Source organism: Solanum lycopersicum, chromosome 3 (genome assembly GCF_036512215.1).
Source record: "Solanum lycopersicum chromosome 3, SLM_r2.1".
In the NCBI taxonomy this organism is placed as follows: domain Eukaryota; kingdom Viridiplantae; phylum Streptophyta; class Magnoliopsida; order Solanales; family Solanaceae; genus Solanum; species Solanum lycopersicum.
In genome coordinates this window covers 61,261,197-61,286,613 of record NC_090802.1, presented here as the reverse complement: position 1 = coordinate 61,286,613, position 25,417 = coordinate 61,261,197, and the positions used below count along the sequence as shown (strand labels likewise).

Genomic DNA, 25,417 nt, shown 5'->3' with positions numbered 1-25,417 from the left:
CCATGTATATATTATTAGCAATAAACTTTTAGGACGTTAAGTTGGATTAGTATTGACATTATTGGTAATTTCAGACGTCAAGCAATGTTTCTTAGAAAACACAGAGATGTCAAAAAGCAAATATTTCCGTGCTTTTACGAGATAAATGATTTAAAGTCTTTGAGTTCAGAATTTTTTCGATCATAGACAGATTTTCTGTTAAGATTCTATAAAATGTCATGACTTAATGTTGAGAACGAATGTGAGTTTGTTAAATACATACATTTTATTAAATAAATAAATCAAATGTATACAACACTCGAGTCAAGCTAGGGGTGGTGAGCAATTGCTAGTATAAATATCAATAGTTGATTTATGTTATTAAAAATACAATAGAAACATGGAGATAGTCTCAATTACAAAAACAATTTCCCTAATTCTCCAGATTTTGATAATCCTAAATGCCTCACCTTATCTTGTTCATTGTGCATTTTCACGTCTCCAACTTCCATCACGAATCTCTGGCCCTGACTCTGCTGCTTTCGACACAAAAGGCGATGGACCTTACACTGGTGTTGGAGATGGCAGAGTATTCAAATATCAAGGTCCAAACACTGGCTTCACTGAATTTGCTATTACATCACCAAATAGGTAACTAATTTCCAATTCTAAGCTTGACCTTTTTCTTATTCACTATTAAGAACAAAATAGGAATTAGCGACTCACAAACTTTACTTTTTCTCAAAGACTGATATTTTGACATATATAATGTATATATGTTTAGGACCAAGCAAATATGTAATGGCACAAATGACCCAATATCACAAATTTCTTGTGGAAGACCGTATGGCCTTGGATTTTACAGCAAAACTGGTGATCTATACATAACTGATGCATATTATGGACTGTTGGTGGTTAAACCAAGCGGAGGGCTCGCTACACCACTTGTTACTAGCTTTGAGGGTAGGTCTTTTGGCTTTCTCGACTCACTAGACATCGACCAGGAAATGGGAATCATTTATTTTGTAGATGCAGGAGCCATATTCCGAACTAGGTTTGTCCCTTTCCTCATGAGCTTATGAGTTAAGCCAGGATTCCATTGAATTGCAACTAACTGTTTTTTGTTTTTTGAATGGCTTTGTAAGCAGCAACAGGTTTTTAATTGCTTTAAGCGGAGATACAACAGGGAGATTGTTCAAGTATGATATAGCAACAAAACAAGTCACATTATTACTAAGTAAACTTTCAGGCCCAGCAGGGGTAGCACTCAGCAAAGACAAATCATATTTATTAGTCTCCGAAGCTATTGGTAAAAGAATTACGAGGTTTTGGCTTGAAGGTACAAAAGCAAATTCTTCTGATGTTTTCACAAACATCGATGGAAATCCAGATAACATTAAGAGGACTGTATCCGGTGATTTTTGGGTGGCTGTTGTCAGCGTGAGAATAAAGCTTTTGATCATTCCCACCTTGAATTCGACAGGACAAAGGATAAATCAGTTGGGAGAAGTCGTGGAAACGCGTGATTTCACAGCTCAATATACTAGTGCAAATGGGATAACTGAAGTTCAAGAATGTAATGACAAACTTTATATTGGGTCTTTAGACCAGAACTTTATTGGTGTTGATGGAGTTTGATGTATATCTTCTGTTTTCACAATAATAAGTTTTAATGATCCAGGCTTTATGCATTTTTACATGAATAAGCATTTTCTACACTTGATGAAACTGTTGCAAACCTTCTTCTTAGGGAAACTTTCACTTTGAAAATAATTAGTTACTCTCCATAGCTATAATTTAATAATTACAATTTATAGTTACATTATATATAGAGAAGAGAGGAGAGAGGCGAGAGGCGAGAGAGAGGGGGAAATGAGCGGGATAAATGTCAATTATATATGTATATTGGATAATTGTATATTATACATATGTATTTGTATAAATGGCAAGAGAGATCGGGAGAGGGAGGAGAGAGGTGAGCAAGACTGGGAGAGGGAGGAGAGAGGCAAGCGAGATCAAGAGAGGGCAAAGAGTGGGAGAGAGGTGAATTGTATATGTATATAGGATAAATAATTGTATATTATACATATGTATTTGTATATCTTGGCGAATTATACAGATACAAACGTGACTATTTATAGAAACTCAAAGTCAACTCATGTAATTAATGTTTAATGTTATCGCGAATGGTAATTATAGCAAACTATAGCTATAATAGATAATTAAATAGTATAAGTTTACTTAGCTGCGTAATTTTTTCTTCTTTTTAGAGAAGGTGTAATAGGCAGCAACATGGACTTAAATTGAAGTCCAAACTTTTAAGGCTAATTTCCAAGATATGAGCCCATTTTACTAACCCAAGGTCCAAATACCCATCTTAAAGTCCATTCTCATAACTGTTATATGAATGAGCCAATAGGATCACACCACGTTGCAAGAAATATAGCACCCCAAGTCAAACCACACAACTAAGTAAACTGTTCCCTGTAAAAGCAGAATTTAGAAGTTATAGTAATTATATTTGTTCCCTGTAATTCTGTTTTCCTCATGTATAAACCTACACGAAACATACAAAAATCCTTTTCTTTGTGTAGTATAATTAAGGACCAAATGTATATATATACATTAGGTAGCAGTACCATGTAAATTTTACTCTCATTTTATTTTTTAATATGGGGAAATTTGGATTAATATGAGCTAGTGTAAAGAATAATTATTTGTACTATATCAAGTCGGCCGAAGAATATCTACAAGACAGGTTACCTGTTATAACAAGTAAAGATAATCTGATGATGTAGAAACCTTTTAAACTGATGATATATATAACTTAAATTTGATTAAGATTTTATTGTTCTTATTGTAAGTTGTCAATAGAAAATTTCTTCTAAGAGCACGTCAGCTGAAAATCCCCCCTATCTCGCTCTCATGTCCACACTTATAGTTGGATCCGTCGTAGATCAAACAAATTACATATTATGATTTCTGAGTTGAAAAATGGATTTTAAAAATGTATATCTAACTCTATCTATACTTGTCTTTCACTTATAGTTCTACCCCAAAGCACTTGATTCTATCGAACCTGCAAACTCATCATAAGGTTCACCATTGTTGTATTAGTTAAATTGTCCTATAAATATTTTTTATTTTTTTTTAATAATGTATTAGAAGAATCATCCTTATTTCTTGATATTCCTAATATTGAGCTCGCATCTAATTATGCTATCCACGCTCTAATTAACCAAACCTGGACGGGTGAGGGGGATGAATGCGTGTTAGATTGTTTCACCTCATGTCTATTTTCTTAACATTAACATGCTAAGGGTGGTTGGCAATTGGTTGTATAAGTATCAACAGACAATTATTTTATTGAGTACCGTAGAAACATGGAAACAATCACAATTACAAAAACAATATTCCTTCTCCAGATTTGGATATTGCTAAATGTTTCCCCCAGTTTTGGTCACTGTCAATTTCCAGCATTTAGGAAATTGGCTTCACTGACTTTGCTGTAACATCACCAAATAGGTAAATAAATTCAGTTTCTAAGCATGACTTTGTTGTAACATCACCAAACAGTGATCTTGAACTTATAAAAGTAACTTCTTAGTATTAAAACTATGCATTTTTCATATAGTATCGATTACCAGTTGGTTCATGTATACACAATTTTATTTTTTATTTTTACCCTTGGTAATTTTGACATTTCTGCTTACCTATTGGAATAGGAATCACACTAGGTGGCTGGTCTAGTTTGAACCATATTGATGGAAAAAACTACAGTTTCTTGAAACAAATGAAATATATTATACACAATTATCAGAGGCATCTGCTGGACTATTGACAAAACAACTACAGTTTTTTCAGAATTTTTTTTTAAAAATGTTTTGGTGCCATGAATGATTTGAAATACTATTAACAATTCATCTTATCTAATTTAGATATTGAAATGGTTCAGCAGGGAAATATGATTAGTAACTTCATTTGGGAAAGTCTCTGTAGCTTAAGCTAACTAATTATATGGTTAGGTGACCACTGAGGTTCGGCATTGAAATTTTCTTTCCATAGCCCCCATTGTCAACTCGAAAAGAGAGGTAAGCTAGTAAATAATAGGCTCTTGATCAGTGACAGATCAAGGATTTTGATGTAGTGGATTCTTAGTTAAAATCCTGAATTTAGACATGTACAGAACCCTGTGTATACATTTTTTTTACACATACAGGTTTTCACACTGTACCAATTAATATGTCCGAATCAGCATAAACTTATTGTAAGATTTATTGTTGTTGTGTTAGATTGTCTCACATTGGTTGAGGGAAGGAACTGTCTTCTTATATGATCTTGGACAAACATCGAGCTAACTTTTGATATGGTTGAGTTAGACCCACAATCTTTCTTTTAATATGATATTAGAGAGGTAGACTTATCGCTAATTCTTGGTTTATTCAATGCTAAGCCATCATCTAATCAAATCTGAGCAGGGAGGGAGGGGGAAAGGGTGTTAGGCACAACTATAATCTATTTTCTTTAACATGCTAGGGGCAGTGGGTAATTGCTAGTATAAGTATCAACAGCATATCGTTTCACTGAGTACACCAGAAAGATGGAAACAGTCTCAATTAGAAAAACAGTATTGTTCGTCCAGATTTGGATCATGCTAAATGTTTCTCCCAGCATTGCTTGGTGTCGATTTCCTGCATTTAGCAAGCTCCAACTTCCATTACAAACAATAGGCCCCGAGGCTTCTGCTTTCGATAGAAAAGGTGGAGGACCTTACACAGGTATTGCAGATGGCAGAATAGTCAAATATCAAGGCCCAAGAGTGGGCTTCACTGATTTTGCTGTTACATCACCAAATAGGTAAAATTTTCACATTAAAAAAGAGTGAACTACCCCTTCATTTACTTGCATGTTCAAAGTTTGATATCCTTTTGTTTTCCCTATATACTGTTCCTCTTCAGGACCAAGGCAAAATGTGATGGAAAAAATGGGCCAGAATTACAACAAATATGTGGAAGACCATTTGGCCTTGGATTTTACTACAGAACTGGTGATCTCTACATAACTGATGCGTTTTATGGACTCGTGGTGGTTGGACCGAGCGGAGGGCTTGTTACACGCGTTCCTGGCTTTCAGGGCAGGAATTTTGCTTTTCTCGATGCACTAGATATCGACCAAAGTAAAGGAGTAGTTTATTTTGTAGATTCAGGAGCTATATTCCTGACTGGGTTAGTTGCTCAAAAATGTATATTATGTCCAATTCAATTTTCCTAATATTACATTGAATATCCTTAAGACAGAGGGGTAACTAACTCGATCAAAATAACTTGAAATTTTTTGGCAGCAATAGGACTAGAATAGTTGAAAGCGGAGATACATCAGGGAGATTGTTCAAGTATGATATAGCAACAAAACAGGTTACATTAATACTAAGTGGACTGTCAGGGCCAGTTGGGGTGGCACTCAGCAAAGATAATTCATATGTCTTGGTCACAGAATATATTGCTCAAAGAATTCGGAGGTTTTGGCTCAAAGGCGCAAAAGCAAATTCATCAGATGTTTTCGCAAATGTTGATGGAATTCCAGATAACATTAAGAGGACTGTGTTGGGGGACTTTTGGGTGGCTATTTCCAACACCAAACAACCTACTACATTTTCACTAGGACAAAGGATCAATCAATTCGGAAAAGTCGTGGAAACATGTAATTTCACAGCTCAATATAATAGCCCTAATGGGATAACTGAAGTTCAAGAATATAAAGGAAAGCTTTATGTTGGGTCTCTAGACCAGAACTTCATTGGTGTTTTTGGAGTTTGATGTCTTCTATCTTTCAAGAACAAGCTTTATGATATAAAGCATTTAGTATCTACACTAAATAAAAAGACTGTAGACCTTACTTACAGCATAACTGTATTGCCTGGACACCAAATGAAATTGTGGACTATTCAAACTGAGCATTTTCATATTATGTCAATTCCCAGTTAGTTGATTTACACAGAATTTTAATTACCAGAGCACTTTGGATATTTTTAGCCGCCTATTGGGATACAAACCACACTTGGTAGCTGAACTAGTTTCAATCATCCACAGGGATCTGTGACTTGTTTCACCATACAATTGGACTACTGGTAGGACTATGAACCAAACATCATCCATCTCATATGGAGTTGTTTTGGATAGTAAGTGGGGTGACCCAGTGGTTTGAGCTTGGGACTTCCATGTTGGAGGTCTCAAGTTCAAAACCCTTGCCAGCGAAAGCAAGGGGTTTGCCTTCTGGGTCGAGCTTGTTGCACCAAGCTTGCCTAGTGCGGGTTACCTCTCCTATGTGGTTTGCGAGCTATTGCATATGAGCAGGTTTTTACCCTGTGCGCACCCAAAAAGGGTAGCGGCTGTGAGTTTCCCTTGTCGTCAAAAAAAAAATACTTTGCTTGAACTATTATTTATCTAGGGATGTCAAATGGGGGGGTTGGGTTGAAATTGGAAATACTACAATGGGTTGAATAGAAATCGGGTTGGATTTTGACCCGCCCAAGTTATTTTGGCTCAAATAGGTTACAAGACGGGTTGGGTCTTGAACCGCCCAATTTGATCCGATTAATCTCAATAACTTAACATATTGATATTTAACTTTTATAATCACAATTTGAATTTTCGCTTAAGAATTTTTTGTTAAAAAAGTAACAAGTACATAGATAAACCATAAAAGATGTTAAATCAATAATTATTCATCCTTTCAAAATAGGAATATATCTTAATAAAAAGTTCTAAAACGGGTTGAAATTGGAGATTGAATTGGGTTCAATTTAGAAATCTCTTCAAATGGGTTAAGCTTGAATGTGTTGAGATTGAACTCAATTCAAATTATCTTGAACCCAACCCTTAAAATTCTGGGCGGGTTACCATGTTTGGATTCATTTTTGACACCCTTAATTTTATCTATCTCTGCAAATTTCCACCATCTCCATAACCTATGAACTTAGCTTTCCCTACCATCACTCCCTCTTTTTATTAGAGCAAAGAAAAGGAAAAATAACAGGTGGAAGCTTGAGATGGTTTATAGTCAGACAGATCCTTTGGAATAATAGTTATTCCTCTCTTTGGTCTAATTGCATTTTTCTAAGGTTTATTTTCATCTATTATCATTCTTCCTAACCGTTACTCTTGACATGATATAATGATATACTTCCTCCTTAAGATAGAAAAATGCAAGGGCAATAATGGCCTTAGTACACAAACCAACATAAGGAGGACCCTGAGCCTTCAGTTTTACTACCTAATTAGTCACCTATACATGAATGATATCAGTCATGGCCTCATGGTTGTTCTTGATAGATGAACCCGATGATAGACAGTGCCCTTTGCCTATAGTAACTTACTAGACTTCAATAATGATGCCAGAGTTATTTACTTAACAATTTCAGGAGCCATTACATGCTCCAGGTTAGACAATCTCATATTTCATCTTCCTCTTTCTAATGATTATCACAGTAAAGGGATTAACTTCATATGCTTAGCAGTAGAATAACAGTGCAACAGAAAATTGCTTGCTGAAATAGGGCCTGAATTACTTTACAGGCAGCTCACAAATACAGGCAAAGGCACAGGGAACAATTAATACTGCAGAAGATTAAATGCGCATGAACAAGCAATGTCGGCTACCTCATTGTAGTTGTTCATATGATCTTGGTGGTTAATAATCTATGAAAACATATGGAATATTTGCATCTGTTCAGACACTCAGAATATCAAGAGGTTTTAGCTATTTGTTTTTCCATACTTGTCATTAATCATGTCATAGTAAACTGCTTACTGTTATCTCTCACATTTTAGGCATTTCAAAACGAAGAAATATATCACATCAAAAACTTCTTACATAACTAGGAATCTAAACGAGCACTTCTTTACAGCACTAGAGAATTAAGCCACTGATTAGTCGCGAAGAGTCTTTATATCATCCACAAGTTCTTGAAGTTCCTCCATTGTCACACTCAGGAGGCCTACAAGATGAAATGCAACATTTAGCATGCAAATATATCAAGTGCATTGTCAGATAATTAAATTGAGTTGGCCAGAATGCTGACCTTTATTGTTATTCATTCTATACAATTCACCATTTGAAACACGACTTCTCTTTGCTCTTGGGTGCTCAGTATCTTCCATCATTTTGGCTGTCAATGTCTCTAATTTGGTATGAAAATCTGATGCAGTCCGTACTAATTCTGGAAGAAACAGCCAAATTAATGGCACCATATTCAATAACTTTTCGATGAATTTACTGGAATTATATCATTTAGACAAAACCTTGCAAAAGGTAAGTTTCAAAGAGATATTCCCTATGAAGGATTCTCAAAATGGAATGTAATCGCCAGTTCAAATCCATAAAGAAGTTACATAATGAGCTGAAGTAGGAAAAGTTTAGAAGCAGAGGCTAGATTAGTCGATTCTACACTCAAATTTAAGAGATGTTAGATAATCAGCACATTATTCATTAACACACATAGAATTCCCACTCCTATTTTTCTCACAAGCTACAACCACACCATACACAAAGGCAATCTTCTACGTAGTCTAAGATGACATGCTAATTTCTGCTCTTTTTCTATCTTCTTTCCTTCTTTGCTGTTTTTCTGTTGCCAAGATAAAGCTAAGTTTAGGTGCAGAACCATAAAAATTGATCACACACATGACTCAGTGCAGAAACTGAATTTACCATACTTGGCTGGACCTCCCTAGGAAGAGCAAGGAAGCGATTCATGACAAGGTGACAAACACCTAGTCATTCAAGGTCTTGACAAAGGAAGAACAGTACCCAATATTAATTAGTAAAGAGAAAAAAAATGCATAGATTATAGTCGATATCAAAGGCAGGTATTGTTCATATAAAAATCCGGATCATTTGCAGTTACATGTATCTCTTGTTCGCCCAGCTGCTGAAGGTTCTGATCCAAAATATGAAATAGGGAATATCTAGTCATAAAATACCACATAAATGTTGTTTTCAGTTTTCAGTAGTAAAGACTTGTATCTAAGGAAAGGTAACCAGACTATGCTTCTCTGTTTCCCAAAACGATGTTTCATGTTTCTCAAGTCAAGAAGCATTTCCAGAGTTGAGCGAAAGATTTACCTTCAAACTTCTCATTCACTGACTGCTGCTGATACAACTCTAATGCTTCAGTAAGAGAGGCAGCAGAGCGACCACTTAACATGGACTGGCTTTCCAGTGCTTGTAGTTCTCTTTTAAGCTCAGCAGACTCTTTTCCCACCTGCATAGATCATAAATTGCAAAGGAATAAAATTATCAATTTATAAAGAAATGCAGCATCTACTAATTTTCTGAGGAATGCCTACCTGAGAAAGTTTTTTCCTTAAGAAATTCAACTTTGAGTCTATTTCCGGATTCTCAATGCAATTAGTATCAAGTGAAGAGGCACTGGATGGTCCGTCCTAGATAAACCTCCCAAAAGTAATATTAAATCACAGATATGAGTAATTACTGTCTACTAACAATCAGCAAATAACGAATCAACTTTTACCAAATAACAAAGTAAAGAATAAAATGCATGAAGCATGGTCACCAAGATTGAGATATCATTCCATTCAGGCATTCTTCTCATCTAAAAAGCTCCATTTAGTCCCAAGCAGACAAATTACCCATAGAAAATTGATACTTATATTCCTTCCACTTTCCAATAATTGTATATGGATTCAACTGCAGGTTGAAGTAGATGATGGTTGTGCACCTTCAGAATAATGTGCCCTGGGAAGCACGTTCTTCAACCCACGTCCATATGAACAACTTGCATGAATCTTCTCCGCTCCTACTTTTTATCCTTTTACTATTTCCTACTTATAAATTTGGACTACAAAATTGAACCAAGCTGAATCACAGTGTTTCCTATCTGTATGGCATCACAGAAAGACTCTAATCATCTGGATTTACCAGGTTCTCCTATTTCCTAGGGAGAGGAAACGGTCAAAGAGCCAGTGGTCAATCATCTCACAGGAACAATTTTCTTTTGTTCTCCAACTCCATATCTGAACTTGAGATGTGCTATTCAAACAAAATTTGACAGAATAATTAGACAGATCACCTCCAAAATTTACTTGATCTCCTTGTAGGATTATAGTAATTATGAAAGACTGGTTTCTTGTATATTGAATTATGAAAAAAGAAAAAAGTTACCATTGCAATCAGCTCTACAGCATGACAAGTGATGGATATGTTAAAGATCCAATGGTAAATTGTTTTGATGCTTAACTTGTTTTAGATGTAAATCTATGTAGACTATAAATATGCAAGTCTTAAAACAAAGGATGGCATATAGAAAAGGACATTTCAAAATTTACTAATTGATGGATTGGTTTTCCAGTATGCAGAAAATGAAACTACACACTTCAATATGAGACAAATGACAGACGAGGTAAAGAAAAAGACACCGGAAACTATCCATAATAGAGAACGTACAGCTTTGGGCAAAGAGAACCCTTGTGGAACTGTAAAACAATGGTGCAAAGAGTACTTCTCCCACATGCTCAAACGCTTATCCAGAGCCAATTGGATTATGTTCTTAATGTTAGTCACACCCTACAAATGTACTTTATTCCTGTCAGTGGCCTGAACTGCTCAACAAAATAATACTCACTCTATCTCAATTCATGTGCCACCACAATTGTAATTTCAAGAGTCAAACTTCTAAACTTGACAACTAGTATTATAAATCACAATAATTAACAACGAAATTTTGCTATGAAAAAAATTGAATGACTTTGAAATTATACATAAATTGGGACAGAAGGAGTAATGCACTAAGGACGCACTTGAGTTAAAGAGTGTGAACACCAACCTTTCTCAGATCTTCGGATCGATCTGTGCCCTCGGTCTTCAGAAGCTTTGCTGCCTCTCTACAACAGAGCACCATAAGGTAAAATAAACGGCACAAGAGATGAAACAAGTAAGCAATTCGACCGAAAAATACATGAAGATAAAGACTGGAGAAGGAACTACTTACTGATGGAAGAAATCGAAAGCATCGTCAACTAAATCGTCTACACAGTTGAGGGCCTCGTTGATGAAGAGTTGGGGATTTAGGTTCAATGAATCGAACACCTTCTCGCTCTCGCTGCCTTCCATTACCAAGCTTCCCAATTTCAATTTCCTCAAGGGTTTGGTGCTTCTGCAATTTCAAATTTCTGATTTCAAGGCCTTTTTGTTCTTTTGCAATTCCCCTCTTCAGTTTCCCGCCAGGTGAGATTGGGCATTTTCTTTTCTCCATTCAATAATTATAATCCCAAATAGGGCAATAAAACTTTATTGGCAGGCTATTTAAGCTATATTTTTGTTTTAAAAATATTTCAAACTTAATATAATTTAGTAATTGTATTTATATTGTTATAATTTAGACTTCTAATTGTGTTATATTTTTATTGTCTTTTTGGAATTACCTTTCATGTGAAGCCCATCGTGGAAAGTGGAGACTATATATATATAAAAAAAATATATATTTTAACATACGATATTTATATTAAAATTCAATTAAATTAAAATTCGTATAATGTTTTTTGAAAAGATATTTTTTATCAAAAATTTTTATATCAAGGCTCGAATCGGGGACATACATGTTGCTCCACTTAGTTAACGGTATCTCATTTTTTTGTAATAAAAAATGAAGAAACAACATGATTTTTCTCCATTTATAATAATTCAAACTTTATTAATTCCCATTGATTAATTATTTAGGAAAATTGTGCCAAAAGAATAAATAATTATCCTATTTTCAGAAGTTCAGCAATATTTTTTTAAAAACTTTCACATATGGCCTCTTAAAAATAATTAATTACTATTCATAGTTATAGTTTGATAATTACAATTTATATAGCTACACGTTACATGGAGGAAAGAGGCGAGCGAGACTAGTAGAGAGAGGGGGCGGGGGAGTGAGAAAATGGTAATTGTATATATGTATATTGGTTAGATAATTATATATTATACATACGTATTTGTATATATGACAAGAGAGATTGGGAGAGGGAGGAGAGAAAGGATCGAGACTGGGAGAGAGGTAAGCGAGATCGAGAGAGGGCGGAAAATGAGAGAGAGGTGAATTGTATATGTATATAATTGTATATTATACACATACATTTGTATAAATGCCAAACGAGATTGAGAGAGGGCAAGCGAGATTGAGAGTGGTGAGGGAGAGAGGGCAGAAAGTGGAAGAGAGGTGAATTGTATATGTATATAGGATAAAAATTGTATATTATACATATGTATTTGTATATCCTAGCGAATTATACATATACAAACATGACTAATTATACAAATTCGAAGTCACCCCACGTAATTAATGTAATGTTAGTCGTGAGTGGTAATTATAGCAAAATATAGCTATGATGAGTAATTAAATAGTATAAATTTGCTTAGCCGCATAATTTTCCCATATTTTATACCCATTCCCATTATAACAAAAATACAAAATGTTTGATATCCTCATGTACTTTTTTTTCTTCGTTTTTGATACTCCGTATTTATTACTAAACTAAACCACATAATCAATCAAATGGGAAATATTTTTTTGGCTTAAGTCATCAGCGTCCCCTTAAAGTTGTCCGCATAATTCACTTAGATACCTCAACTAAAACCATTACCAATTAAACACTTTCACATATTAAAAAATCGTTCATATTAGACGTTTTTTTGATATTCAACAAAAAATGTGAAAATTGTGTGATACACATGCAGTGACATGGCAAAATGACTAATTAAAATATAACATTTGGCATTGGGCCCCAGAAAATTATAAAAAAAACATTTAATATCTATTTTTTTAAAAAAAAAGAAAAAGAAAAAAAATGAAACGTCAACCTATTTTAACCCAACCCCACCCCACCCCAACCCCCTTTCATCTTCATCTTCTTCCTTTAAACACATATTCTCAAATTACAAAATCTTATCTATTCAAATAACTTCAAGATTAAATTTTTAAAAATATGTATACACATTTCATACTAAGAGTGGAGAAGAAAGAAAAATTTGTTGGCGGTTATTTAACTCTACATCGATGACAAAATGAAATTGGTAGCTCCAAAATTATTATTTTTTTCAAAATTTTTAATGTCATTTTTGATAAATTTAATGAATATATATGAATTTAAGTAAAAATATTTGTTCAAAAATTATGATAAATACATATCGGCTAACTTTTTATACGTAAAAATCATTTATAACCTTTCATCTTCTTCATATTTTTTCCTTATTTTTATGAGATTTGAAATAAATAATACGAAGACTTTCTTCAAATCTGAATCTTCATAGTTATTTTTCATTTATCTTCATGTTTGGAAGATATAAATTTTTGTACATAAGAAAAGAAAGAAAAACAATTTTGGAGCTAAAACGAATAAATTTTGCAAACTAAATTACGAAGAAGATGATAGATAAGGGAGTGGGGTGCTTTCATTTTTTTTTTGAAGAAAGTGTAATAAAAGAAGAAAAATATTTTAAAGTTAATTATAATGTCAAGTGTCAATAAAAGAAGAAAAATATATATATTTTTTAAAACAATAGTTTAAGCCTTTTCACGCACTTCATGGAAGTGCAAATGCATTTCTTGCCATATCAGTATTTTGTGTTTAATAGCTATATGTTTTGAATTATTTAGGTGTTCAATAGGTACAAAAGATAGTTAAGGTATCTAAGTGAAATATGCGGACAACTTTAAGGGGCGATCGATGAATAAGAAATAAAATAAAATTTCTCATAATGAGTAACTTATTGGTATTTATGTTCAGGTCCTTCACTATTCCCAAAAATGTCAAAATGATCTAATAAGCTGCTGATATTTTCATCTAACCCGATAATCCGGAAACTGGTAATGTTTGTGCAAAGAATTCGAGGGCTCTTCACGATGACGAAGAAGAGTCCTTGTTCCATTCAAGCTTTATTCGACCTTTGTAAGCAGACTTTTGCGCCTTCTGCAACTTCATCACCTTCTTCTCAAGCTATCCACAAGCTTTATTCGCTTTTGGGTAATTATCTTTTACCCTTTTGCTTAAGAAACCGGTACTTTTCTGTCTTAATGTTTTAACATTTTCATTTAGTGTACCAATTCCTGTTTAATGCGACAATTATGAGCTCCGGAACTGTTTTTATAAGGAAATTGAGGAGGCGAAGTTATTTATGCTCATAGTATTGATGTTAGATGTGGATTATGATGAATGAAGTCGATTAAGGGATGGGGGTTGGTGCTAGGAATAGCTGCCAAATCCCTTGAAAGAGTGATCAGATAGAGAATGTAGGAAAAAACTGCTAAGAAAGGAAGTTGATTTACAAAATGTTGTATAAGTGGCAATAATTAACGTAGAGAAAGTTGCATTTTTTTCACTATTATGGTAATCGATTACTTATTTTGCTGTTTGTATCACATACAAACGTGCAAATTGTGCATGAAAGTAATGGGGATTGTTATACGTATTTAAAATCGAAGTTAAGGAAAGGTACTGTTTATGGTATCATAGACTGTGTATTACAAGAGGTTTAACTTTTTTTTCCAGATACGATTGGTCCTGAAGATGTTGGACTGAAAGATGAAAGCCGAGAGGATGAAAGAGGTCATGGTCTTTTTGGACTCAATGTCTTCAACAGGGTGGATCGCTGGGCTCAACCGATTACATATGTGGATATACACGAGGGTCAAAACTTTACTGTAAGATATCGTTCTTATTTAGCTGCATTGCATGTGTATCTGTCAAATGCATTTACACGGTCTCTCATTGAATTGTTATTTGATAACGATATATCCTCGTGTCAACTGTCAACACGGCCTTTAATAATGTACTGCATAACGACAAAACAAGATATCCTCACAATTTGTTCGTCAACAGTGAGGTTTTTTTTGATCTCCACCATCGAAGCTTTGAAAAGAACATACAAATTTAATTGGATGCATGCAAGGACATTCTAAAATACGCCGACTTTAAAACCTGAATGAACAGGTTTATTTTTATGGTTAAAAAATAATTCTTCAGGTTGCATTGTAAGAAAATTTTAATGTATTGACATCATGCCTTTGTTGCTTTATTTCTAGCAGTATCAAATGTGTGTTTTTTCATTAGATGAGTAATTCAAGCTTATGTAATATCTACGACAAACTCAATTGGAATTGATGTATGCAGATGTGCATGTTTTGTTTCCCAACTTCTGCTGTCATTCCATTGCATGACCATCCTGGAATGACTGTTTTGAGCAAAGTCCTCTATGGATCCTTGCACGTGAAAGCTTATGATTGGGTTGAGCCAGCTTGCATCAGGAAAAGTGAACGTGCTGGTCATCCTACAGGTTAGTTTAAAAAAACAAACTTCAAGTATTTTAAGGGCTTCTTAAATCCTCTCTAGGTATGACGAGCAGCCAAAGAAATAAAGAATTTACATTCTTTTCATTAGAGTACTCACCAAGTGAACTTCAGAGAATCTAAGTATCTGTGGTGTGGATGATAAAGTGGCCAGAAGTCACTTCATTGACTTGATATCACGACCATTAGTTATATATAGAAACTTTTCTAGGTAAAGCAGACAAAACTCATAACATGGAATTTTAGTATATTGCCTTAGACCCTCTCACCACCGAGGCTCCGCAATATGTTAGAGAACTTTTAGATCCAGCAAAGTTTCTTTATGGTCCAGAAATTGTGTGATAAAGAATTTGAAAACTGCAGATGTTCAAATAGCACAGGATTTGCAATCATAGCAATTTAGGATATGCTCAAGTCTTTCTTTTAGCTTCAGCAATTTGTGTGGCACTTGTATTTGACGGTCTTATCAACTCGACCGTGTCCATTATGCTCCATCTTCTGTGACTGTTATGATGCTCAGTGGACTTGAAATTTTGTGAGGTAGCATATAGTTACTTAGATGTCCTCATTTCTTTCAAACAGCATCATGATAAGAGATCACTCTTTTATTAAGTACAAACTTTTTTTATATGGTCTTAATGAGGAACTTTCCTGCACTTTAGAGTTATTTTGAAATTTTATAATTTAGACTTCATGATAAAAGTTCTAAGAGGGTGGTGTATGACTACAACACTTGTCTAGCAAAGTACTATTACTATAGACACTTGGCAAGTGGAAACTGGAGGTAGCTGAAGTTGATTGCGTAGTGAACTTTATCCAATATTCCAAACAATCCTTATTATTAATGTGGAAAACACTCTTATATTCAGATATGTCAGATGTTTTAATCTGGATCTGAACATGTTCTGGTCATGGTGGGCTCAAATGTTAGAGAAAGAGTGTTTTGCTGTCCTGGGCCACTGACATTTGTTTTTTGTCTTCATTTAACTTCATTGGAACAACTTTCCTGGTGAAACCCTTCGTTCACTGTTGAAACTGAAACTTAGTCGTGAATTGACCATCTTACATGTTTGGAAATTGATGCTTCTATGATTCTTGTTTGAACTTGCAGATTTTGCATATTTCTCTAGCATACACTTGGATCCAGCACCACCTTATTGGCCAAATAACAGCAGAATATGCCGGTGTTTAATTTCTTTCACATTAGAATAAACAATTGTCTTCCCGGATTTCTTGCATATGTATGTTTCCCCATTCTTTTGGTTGTGTGATTCTTCTACTGCACTTGAGTTGTCCATCGACTTTGACAAACTTACCGACCCCTTTTGTCTATATTTCTTTCGATTGCATCATTGTCTGTTGAGAGATAGCTCCTTGTTTATTAACGGTCAAATTCCTCCGTTGTGGCCCATTTTCTTTGGCTAGAATTCATACCCACTACTCCTATCTCTCTCTCAAGTGGCCCACTTTCTTTGGCTAGAATTCATACCCACTACTCCTATCTCTCTCTCAAATGACAAATCTGTTCTGCTCCTATCCATTGTTATTTGAGACACAGCATAACCATTCTTAGTTTTTGAGGCAGCTTCCTGTACATCCTCTGCTTTTGAAATGTGTCTTTATTATTCTTTTTACCCACTACTTATGCCATGCGGATTGTTGAAAAACACATCTTTCTTCCCTCTAAGTTCTATCAATAGTTACCATGATAAATTCTTGATCGTATATTCACAAGACTCATCTTCACTTTGGCAAATTGATTCCTGGAGGTGTAAAGCTTTTGCAATTTAGAGGATAGTAATCAAGATTTGATGTACTAAATGGCAACATGGATTAATAACTGACATTCTTAATTTCTTGTTCTTGAGGATTGGCGCTTTTATGATAAATCGCCTTTAGATTTCTATGGATGAATTTTAGGTTGCAGCTTGTTGGCTTTAGTAGCAAGAGAGATACATCGTCTAACATGACAGAACTATCTTGCATTGTTGATTTATTGTAGAGCTTGCATTTTTGGTGAATCCGGTATTTCAGCACTATGAGTTCATGTAAATTGGGTTTTATTTGGTTTTTGGTAAACAATATCAATGTTTTGCTGTTTCTTTTCTTCATTTCATCATATTTATAAATTGATCATGTTTAACATATCTACAAGTGATAGTCTCGAAATTTCTGGTTCCAATTTTCTTGTTTTGGCAACACTTGTTTAGCAAGCCCACTCATTAGCTCAATTATTTTTGCAATCTATCTGCTAGTGCTTGATCCATTTCATTTTGGGGTCTGTAAAGCTTAAGTCCAGTATTTTTAAGCTGAGCTGGACTGAGCCCCATTGAGATTGTATTTTCTTCACCTCGTGTGCTTTGGCAGTTTACTGCTTTGTCCTATTTGTTGGTGTTTTCCTCAGTATATGTTACTTCAAAAAAAAACTCGTTGTTGACGTATATTATTTCACTGATTAAGAAGTATACTCTTAAATGTTTGCACTTCATGTATGTAAGACTATCCTTGTCAAAATCGATATCCACCAGCACTGTGCTAGACACTGAAGCATAGCAGTCGACATGCATTTGCATATCTTTTTGGTATTGCTTATTCAAAGTGAAATAGCATCTCTGAAATTTTCTTCTGGGTATTATCTCTGATACTATATAAAAATTTGTTGATTTTGATAGTTAATATACACACTTACTTTCCCTACTTTTTGCATTTGTAGATCTTTATGATTTACTACATACAAAAAGCATTAAGAAAAAAGAAACATGATGTATTTATTTGACAGTGAGACTGGCTAGGTTGGCGGTTGATAAGGTCGTAAGTGCACCACATGGTACATCGGTTTTGCATCCCAAGAGTGGAGGGAATCTGCACTGTTTTACTGCCGTTACACCTTGTGCAGTTCTTGACATTCTTGCTCCTCCTTATCTTGAAGCAGCTGGCAGAAGATGTACCTACTACCATGATTATCCTTATTCCAGCTTTGGTTAGTGTCTATCCTCTTCCATTTTGAAGCCTTGTCTTTCTCAAGGATTGCTTAGCTTATTCAGATTGGAGTCAAATGTAACCAGTCTGTTCGAGAGTTGTATTGAGATAACCATATAATGCATTTGCAGCACATGGAGATGAAATTGTTGATAATGGAAAGGAACAAGAATATGCATGGCTTGCTGTGGTTGATACCCCAGAGGATCTGTACATGCGCCCAGGAAGGTACATGGGTCCAGACATCCAGAGGTAGCAATATACGTTTTCCTGCATTTGCTTAAGTATGGAGTGTGGATGTTCATGGAGCCCTTTTACTGTGAGCCTACCCAAGATTGACCTATAAATGATGCTTAACTGATGTGTATCTTTTTTTTTCTTCATAATCTTCAAGAAGGCTGTTGATCATGTTGTTAGAATCATGAAAATGCTACAGTATTATATTGTAGTCAAGTCTTTGGCATTGTATATTGGAGTTTGTATTAGTTCCCGCACTGGGTATGTTGTTGTATCAGTTCCATATGATCCATCATCTGCTACCCCCGGCATGTCAACAAAGTATTTCACTTTTGAGACATGGAATTGAAGATCTTTCAATCACTCCAATGTTTATTAATATGTCATTCATCTTAGGCGTTGATGCTGAACTTTTTATTGTAATTGAAAAGTGTACTGTCAAATGTACTCAAGTTTCCAAGCCTTGATTTACAGGAGCAGATAACTCTCCTTGAAGACTAATATTAGATGGTCGTTTTTTATGTTTGTTTCCAGCATTATAATCCTACGAGTAGCTTGGGGAAACTTTGTGGAGTTAATTGTTTGATGTGATAATATGAGAGAACCTCCCTAGTAACATCTGGAGAACTTTAAATCGAAATGAAAAAATCTGAAATATTTGTTAAACATAACAATTTGTTGACTTGAGTGGGTATGAGGCCACTAATCCCCCAACAGCTAGATAAGAGTACGTACTGTTCATGACACTCACAAGAAAATGGAGGGCCCTTGTTATTTTGATTAAGAGAGCACAACTACTACAGACAGGGAACTGTGTTTGTGATACTAAAGTTCACACGCATGAAAGACTTGAACAAAATTCAAAAAAGAACTGCACGAAAAGTCGACCAGATGTAGCTTCTAATGCCTACCTGATCCTCCACGAATACAACATATCTAACAACAATGCCGATTGAGTATACAACAAAAGAAAAACTTTTCTGGATTCTCCCTATCCTTCTTTTAACTTTTGACTGCTTTCTCAAGGAGATCTGAAAGATTCACCAGCATAACGAACATCTCCAAGTTCTTCTTCGATACGTAGAAGCTGTAGTCAGTATAGCAGAGTTTAGCCACTCAACACCAAGCAGAAACTTTTTTATCAAAATAAAATAAAATAAAATAGAAGCATTCACCCTTAAGTTATCAACAAACACAGAATAGCTACACCAAACTAAACATAATAGGCATCAGACATCAACAAAATCCAGCTGAAATGCTACAAGGTATTTTATTATTTTTTTTGGGTAGGGGGGACTTTTATGGAGGAATTTTAAACGACTAGAATAGAATTATACAATCTGCAATGGAGATAGAGTATCCACATAGAAAGCTTATCAACTTCCAAGCAGTCTGGGTAAATTTGCTAACCGCAGGATAAATAAAGGTAACTAAACACTGTGACAAGAGACTACTACCTAAATGAACATATTAATAATGAAATAACTTAAACAGGAACAAAGGCAACAATTAAAAATAAGATGAAAGAAACAAATAAAGAAAGGGAATTAAGTGTTCCAACCTGGTTGTATTTTGCCAGCCGCTCACTCCGGCAGGGTGCTCCAGTCTTTATCTGCATTGGGAGAATTTAAAAGAATATTAATACGCTGCTGGTGGTTAAAAGGGTGGAAACGATTAACCAATGTTAACAGCTGGAAGTCTAGAGTACCTGTCCACTGGCCAAACCAACAGACAGATCTGCGATAAAATTATCCTCTGTTTCACCACTTCGGTGACTGACCATAACACCCCATCCTGCAGCTTTGGAGTCTAGTGCTGCTTGAATAGATTCTGTGACAGTACCGATCTGGTTAACCTGCAACAGTTTGAAAGTTGATGAGCCAAGCCCTCACTACATGACTACCATGTGTCATTCATTTACCAAGAGAGTTCTACTGGGCACGGGCTTCCAACGCCTAATCTTATAGGAGGGATTTATGCACATCAATGCAGTGTTCCTATCTAACAGGACTGGACCCGTGATAATGTATGAATTGCTTTTTTGATATCTAAACTTTTTCCTTCTTTCCCATTCAAACTTGAAATAGAATTAACTATACATGATAACAACGTGATTTAGATTATAGTTCATGTGAACTCTGACGAGTCAAGTGCTTGAGGTCACACCCGAAAAGAGGGACTCAGATTAATCACACCATAAAATACATATGTAAACATCATAGCTATTATTACAGCATAAGCTGTAAAGTATACTGTCTTATAACAAACACATTCATCCAAAAAGGCTAATTAACATACTACTATTGTTCTGTTCAGACCAAAATCTTTCTAGGAATCCCTGCTTGTTAAATACTCTTGAAGTCTTTATACGGGGAAATAATTGTCTTTTCCGGAGAAAATCACCAAATTAAGCACCACTGTTTTAAGGCTATTTTGCTGATAAGTGCCCAGGATCAGCTCAAAGGTATTGAACCTTACAGGTAGCATACTTCACTTAGCTTCTTAAAATTAATGTACAATTACGTTTTGAGAAACTAAGCATTTGAAATGAGAATGAAGCCTACTGATGGAACAAGGCAGCTTTGCTACAGAAATGTGTTTGTTGCTTAAAGACAAATCCTTACCTTCAACAATAATGCATTGCATGCCTTCTTCTGAATTGCTTCAGCAATTCTCTTTGGATTAGTCACCAACAAATCATCACCAACAAGTTGAATGTCAACTGAAGATTGTAGAGATGCCCAAGAGCTCCAATCATCTTGGTCAAAGGGATCTTCAATAGATACAATAGGAAAATCTTTGACAAACTCCTTGTAGAGTTCACAGAGGCTCTGAGCACTAAGTACATGAGCTCCATCATTTGGTTGTTTCTTGAAATTGAGATCATATTTTGCATCTTTTGTCAAGAACTCAGATGCTGCTACATCCATGCCAATTTTAATCTGCACCAATCTTCCAATTAGGAAATCAATAACTTCCGAAGATAAAATAATTTAATAAAACTGCAAGGCCAAAAAGAAAGCCAACCTTGCCGGTGTAACCAGCCTTCTCAATTGCATCCATAAGCAATACTAGCCCTTCCCTGTTATCCTGGACATTTGGAGCGAATCCACCTTCATCACCAACATTGCATGCATCTTGACCGTACTTAGCTTTGATAATTCCCTTTAGAGTGTGGTAGACTGTTTACCAATCAAGTGCGGACAGTTAAATACTATGTAAAGAGATATTATGTACAAGTTTGCAGAACACATAATATGCAAAGGTTACAGGTCATGGGGCTATAGGAACCTCAAGGACAAAACAGCAGTTTGATATACAGAATAGAAAGCTACTACTGTTTGACTCCTCCTAATGCAGATTAACTGAAACCAACACTTTTTGTCAAAGTGAGAGACATAGCCATCAAGAAAGAGGAAGCAATTTTATATTTACGCTATTCTAACCTTCACTACCCATACGAAGTGCCTCAGCAAATGTTGGTGCTCCAACAGGTAGAATCATGAACTCTTGCATAGCCAAATTGTTGCCAGCATGGCTCCCTCCATTTATCACGTTGAATGCTGGAACTGGCATTACAAGTTCTTTGGTTCCAGATATTTCTTGAATGTGTTTATACAAAGGTACTGCTTTTGCTCCAGCACCAGCTCTACACACACTGAGAGAAACTCCAAGAATGGCATTAGCTCCAAGTTTTGATTTATTAGGAGTTCCATCAATCTCCAGCATAACAGCATCAACATCAGTTTGGTTCCTTCACAAGAAGAAAAGAAAATTGTCACATTTAAATGGAACTGAAGAAGTATTAACAAGCCACCAAGGCAGCCATCCATTTCCATTGACATTTACTATTATTGAGAAATTAGCTCAAATAGCCGCCCACCAAAAATTAGTTGGCAATGTACAATATATGTATATGTGTGTAACTGTGTATAAGTATTAGTGGCTGTCATAAATATTTTTGGCGTAACAATACTGCAGTACCATACAAGCAATAGCATCACCGGTGTTCTCTACTAATTGATCTTTTGAGATGTCTGTGTGTTATATCTACCCGTCATCTTCTTTTTCTCTACCTCAACTTGAACCAAGCCAAGCTTCAGCTAAATTCATTATTACTACCCAAATCATATATGCAGTTACCTAAGTAGCCTATTGACAACCAATAAAGACGAGTATTAAACTATAAACTTACTCAGCCCCTTTCATAATAAACAAACCAAAGTCGATTAAACAGTAATGGATCGTACACACATAGTAATGGGTCGTACAAAAACCTATACTAACATAGAAGGACCTTGATTCTGATTGTGCAAGTGCTCTAAACAACTCTCTTTTATAAGTAAAAATGCTCTAAGCAAACTCTCAGCTTGTGAAGTAGAAAAACTACCATGTTATGAAGTACTATACAAACTGATACCGAATACTAATGGAAGATGGAAATATTTACGAAAAGAAGGGAAGAAAACGAAAATGCGATAAATATTTAGTAAGATATAACTTACCTTACATCAACACCAACAAGTTTGGGGCCCAAATATTCGTTAATATTCTTTACAGCATTGAGGACCCCTTTACCACCATAGAGGCTCTTGTCACCATCTCTGAGCTCCAATGCCTCATAGATCCCGGTGGAAGCGCCACTTGGAACCGCCGATCGGTACAGTAGATCATCGCCGGTGACCAGATCAACCTCGACGGTAGGATTTCCCCTGCTATCTATGATCTGCCTTGCCTTAACAGACTTCACCTTGGCTGATGCCTTGGATGCAGTTGCCGATGGTGCAACGGCGACGGAGCACCGGACGGTGGAAGACAACCTCCGAGATTGAATCTTCTGGGTAGCAGGTAATGAGAAAAGCGGCGTCTGTGATGTGGGTTTGGTGGAGAAAAAAGTCTTAGAGAGCTGCGCTGGAGCCAAGGCCATTTCTTTTGTGTGCAACTTTTTTCAGAGCAAAAGCGGTTTTGGGATTATTTAAATGGAGGGAAAAGGTTTATAGGAAAGTTCGCCGAAGGGCGAAGAAAGCAAGAATTTGGTAATGAAAATGGCTTCGATGGTGGTTGGTTTGTGCTTTGGAGGAGACGTTAGTAGTAGAATTGAATATATATATATTTAACTTAGAAAGGCCAATGAGTTGGTAGGTGTAATGGACACGAGCGTACGAAAATACTATTATGTCCGATTATTTTTAATTGAAAAATTATAATTTATAATATTTTTTATATTGTTATTAAATATTTAATTTTTTTATTTAAAATATTAAATTAATTTAATTTTAACTATTAATTAAATTAATTTTTTTAAAAAATAATATAACAAATAAAAACGGATGAAATCGTGTTTTGATATTTGTGGGTTCCATCAGATTTCCTATTGCAAATTCTTGGGCTGCCTAATCAACTTTTGACGAGCAGACAATGAGGAATTGCTTCTAAGAATTTATATCACCTTTCGTTTTTATTTAGGTCGAACATATATACAGACTTTTAAATTTGTCCTGTCAACTTGTTTCATTTTAACTTTTACGTTTCATTTAGACACTTTCTTTTCAAAAGATCAACAAAATGGAGGGTCTGTACTTCTAGTAACATTTAAATAGAAAATATTATATTTATGATTTTTTTATTTTCACTTTTTTCATTTTAAAAGTTAACGTCATATTTTTTTTAAAGAAAATAATAATAATGGATGAACATCAATTTTTTTAAAAAAATATTTTTTCTAGAGTGTCTGTACATTATTGTGTGAAAATAATCGACAAAAGTGTGTTGATTTTCTTTTTTAATAAATTAATTAATCAAAAAATAGCACTTTTTTTTCATATCTAGTTTATTTGGACTAACTCAAATATTAAGTTTCTAATTTTTTATTCAATTAAATACGAGTAAAAAGAACTCATGTTCATTGCTAATTTATAACACCATAAAAAGATGTTGAAACTCGATGGACTTCATTAGGTTGTCATTGATTTTCTTAAGAAAGAAAATTGATGCACTTTTGTCGGTTATTTCTCATGCAAAAATATATGGAAACTCTCAAAAAGAATTTGTTACTTTTTTAAAAAAAAGGAAAAAGGGTCTAAATTATCTTCGAAGTATTGAAAATGGTACAAAATTATTTTCCATCCGTCTATTAGCTCCAAAAAATGCTCTTCTCATCCATCTATTAGCTCCAAAATATCATTGATATCCACATTTGGGTTCAAAATTGACCATTTATTTAACTATTTTAAAATTAAATTGTTAAAATATTTTTTAAAATACTTGGCGCTCAACTTATTGATTATAATTTAATTTATTAATATAATTTTTAATCCAACCCACTACCCACTCATTACTAACTAAACCACACCCAATTAATAAACCAATTATAATATCAAAATCACCATAAATACTACTAAAACACGACAAAATTATAGATCCCTGAAAATGGCATTCAAAATTATTCGAGTCCGAATCGAAGTCCCAATAAAATTTAAGTTGAGACGCTTTCGGAAGACACTTTCAATAGGATTCTCTTTCAAGTTTGAATTCGAAATTTATGATTAAAGGTAAAGAAGTAGTACATCTCGAATTAATTCATGCAATTTTCTTTAATATAATTTTATAAATATTTATGATTTGTTTTAAAAATTTTAATATATTATTTTTAAAAAATGTTTTTTTTAATGAAGTAACATCACATATTTTAAATTTATCTTTATATATCTAAAAAATAAAATATTTCCAAAAAAACATAAACACAAAACAATATTTTAAAAATAAAACTTATTGCAACCTAACATTTAAATAGGTTTAAAACATAGTTTTTTAATAATAAATAAATAAATAATCTGACATGGCATCCTAATAGGACAAAGATAATGTATTTTTTTG

The 25,417-nt window shown here is 34.6% G+C and overlaps 5 protein-coding genes across 6 annotated transcripts; 3 read left to right on the top strand and 2 right to left on the bottom strand.

Moving 5' to 3' along the window:
- Positions 1-299: 299 nt before the first annotated feature.
- Positions 300-1,676, top strand: LOC101245347 (protein STRICTOSIDINE SYNTHASE-LIKE 12-like). Its single transcript, XM_010320797.3, has 3 exons — positions 300-630; positions 764-1,033; positions 1,128-1,676. The coding sequence occupies exons 1-3, from the start codon at positions 380-382 to the stop codon at positions 1,615-1,617; spliced, it is 1,011 nt and encodes a 336-aa protein (XP_010319099.2). The 5' UTR covers positions 300-379; the 3' UTR covers positions 1,618-1,676.
- Positions 1,677-4,551: 2,875 nt separating this feature from the next.
- Positions 4,552-5,952, top strand: LOC101266500 (protein STRICTOSIDINE SYNTHASE-LIKE 11-like). The gene is made up of 3 exons (XM_004236042.5): positions 4,552-4,836; positions 4,938-5,204; positions 5,321-5,952. Exons 1-3 carry the CDS (start codon positions 4,580-4,582, stop codon positions 5,793-5,795), a joined length of 999 nt encoding a protein of 332 aa, XP_004236090.1. The 5' UTR covers positions 4,552-4,579; the 3' UTR covers positions 5,796-5,952.
- A 1,677-nt stretch (positions 5,953-7,629) lies between these two features.
- Positions 7,630-11,272, bottom strand: LOC101266808 (protein MIS12 homolog). 2 transcript variants are annotated; one of them, XM_004236043.5, is made up of 7 exons: positions 10,988-11,272; positions 10,823-10,880; positions 10,444-10,563; positions 9,327-9,422; positions 9,103-9,241; positions 8,060-8,197; positions 7,630-7,975 (listed from the first exon to the last, which is right to left on the bottom strand). In XM_004236043.5, the coding sequence occupies exons 1-7, from the start codon at positions 11,107-11,109 to the stop codon at positions 7,908-7,910; spliced, it is 741 nt and encodes a 246-aa protein (XP_004236091.1). In that variant the 5' UTR covers positions 11,110-11,272; the 3' UTR covers positions 7,630-7,907. The 2 variants fall into 2 exon arrangements, with proteins under 2 accessions (XP_004236091.1, XP_010318901.1); XM_010320599.4 differs by lacking the exon at positions 10,444-10,563 and having other exon boundaries at positions 10,988-11,254.
- A 2,504-nt stretch (positions 11,273-13,776) lies between these two features.
- Positions 13,777-19,062, top strand: LOC101267102 (plant cysteine oxidase 3). Its single transcript, XM_004236044.5, has 5 exons — positions 13,777-14,003; positions 14,529-14,680; positions 15,150-15,312; positions 18,105-18,305; positions 18,436-19,062. The coding sequence occupies exons 1-5, from the start codon at positions 13,850-13,852 to the stop codon at positions 18,558-18,560; spliced, it is 795 nt and encodes a 264-aa protein (XP_004236092.1). The 5' UTR covers positions 13,777-13,849; the 3' UTR covers positions 18,561-19,062.
- Positions 19,063-19,288: 226 nt separating this feature from the next.
- Positions 19,289-23,661, bottom strand: LOC101267392 (enolase 1, chloroplastic). Its single transcript, XM_004236045.5, has 7 exons — positions 23,047-23,661; positions 21,988-22,295; positions 21,569-21,723; positions 21,166-21,483; positions 20,250-20,396; positions 20,103-20,153; positions 19,289-19,628 (listed from the first exon to the last, which is right to left on the bottom strand). The coding sequence occupies exons 1-7, from the start codon at positions 23,466-23,468 to the stop codon at positions 19,563-19,565; spliced, it is 1,467 nt and encodes a 488-aa protein (XP_004236093.1). The 5' UTR covers positions 23,469-23,661; the 3' UTR covers positions 19,289-19,562.
- Positions 23,662-25,417: the final 1,756 nt, after the last annotated feature.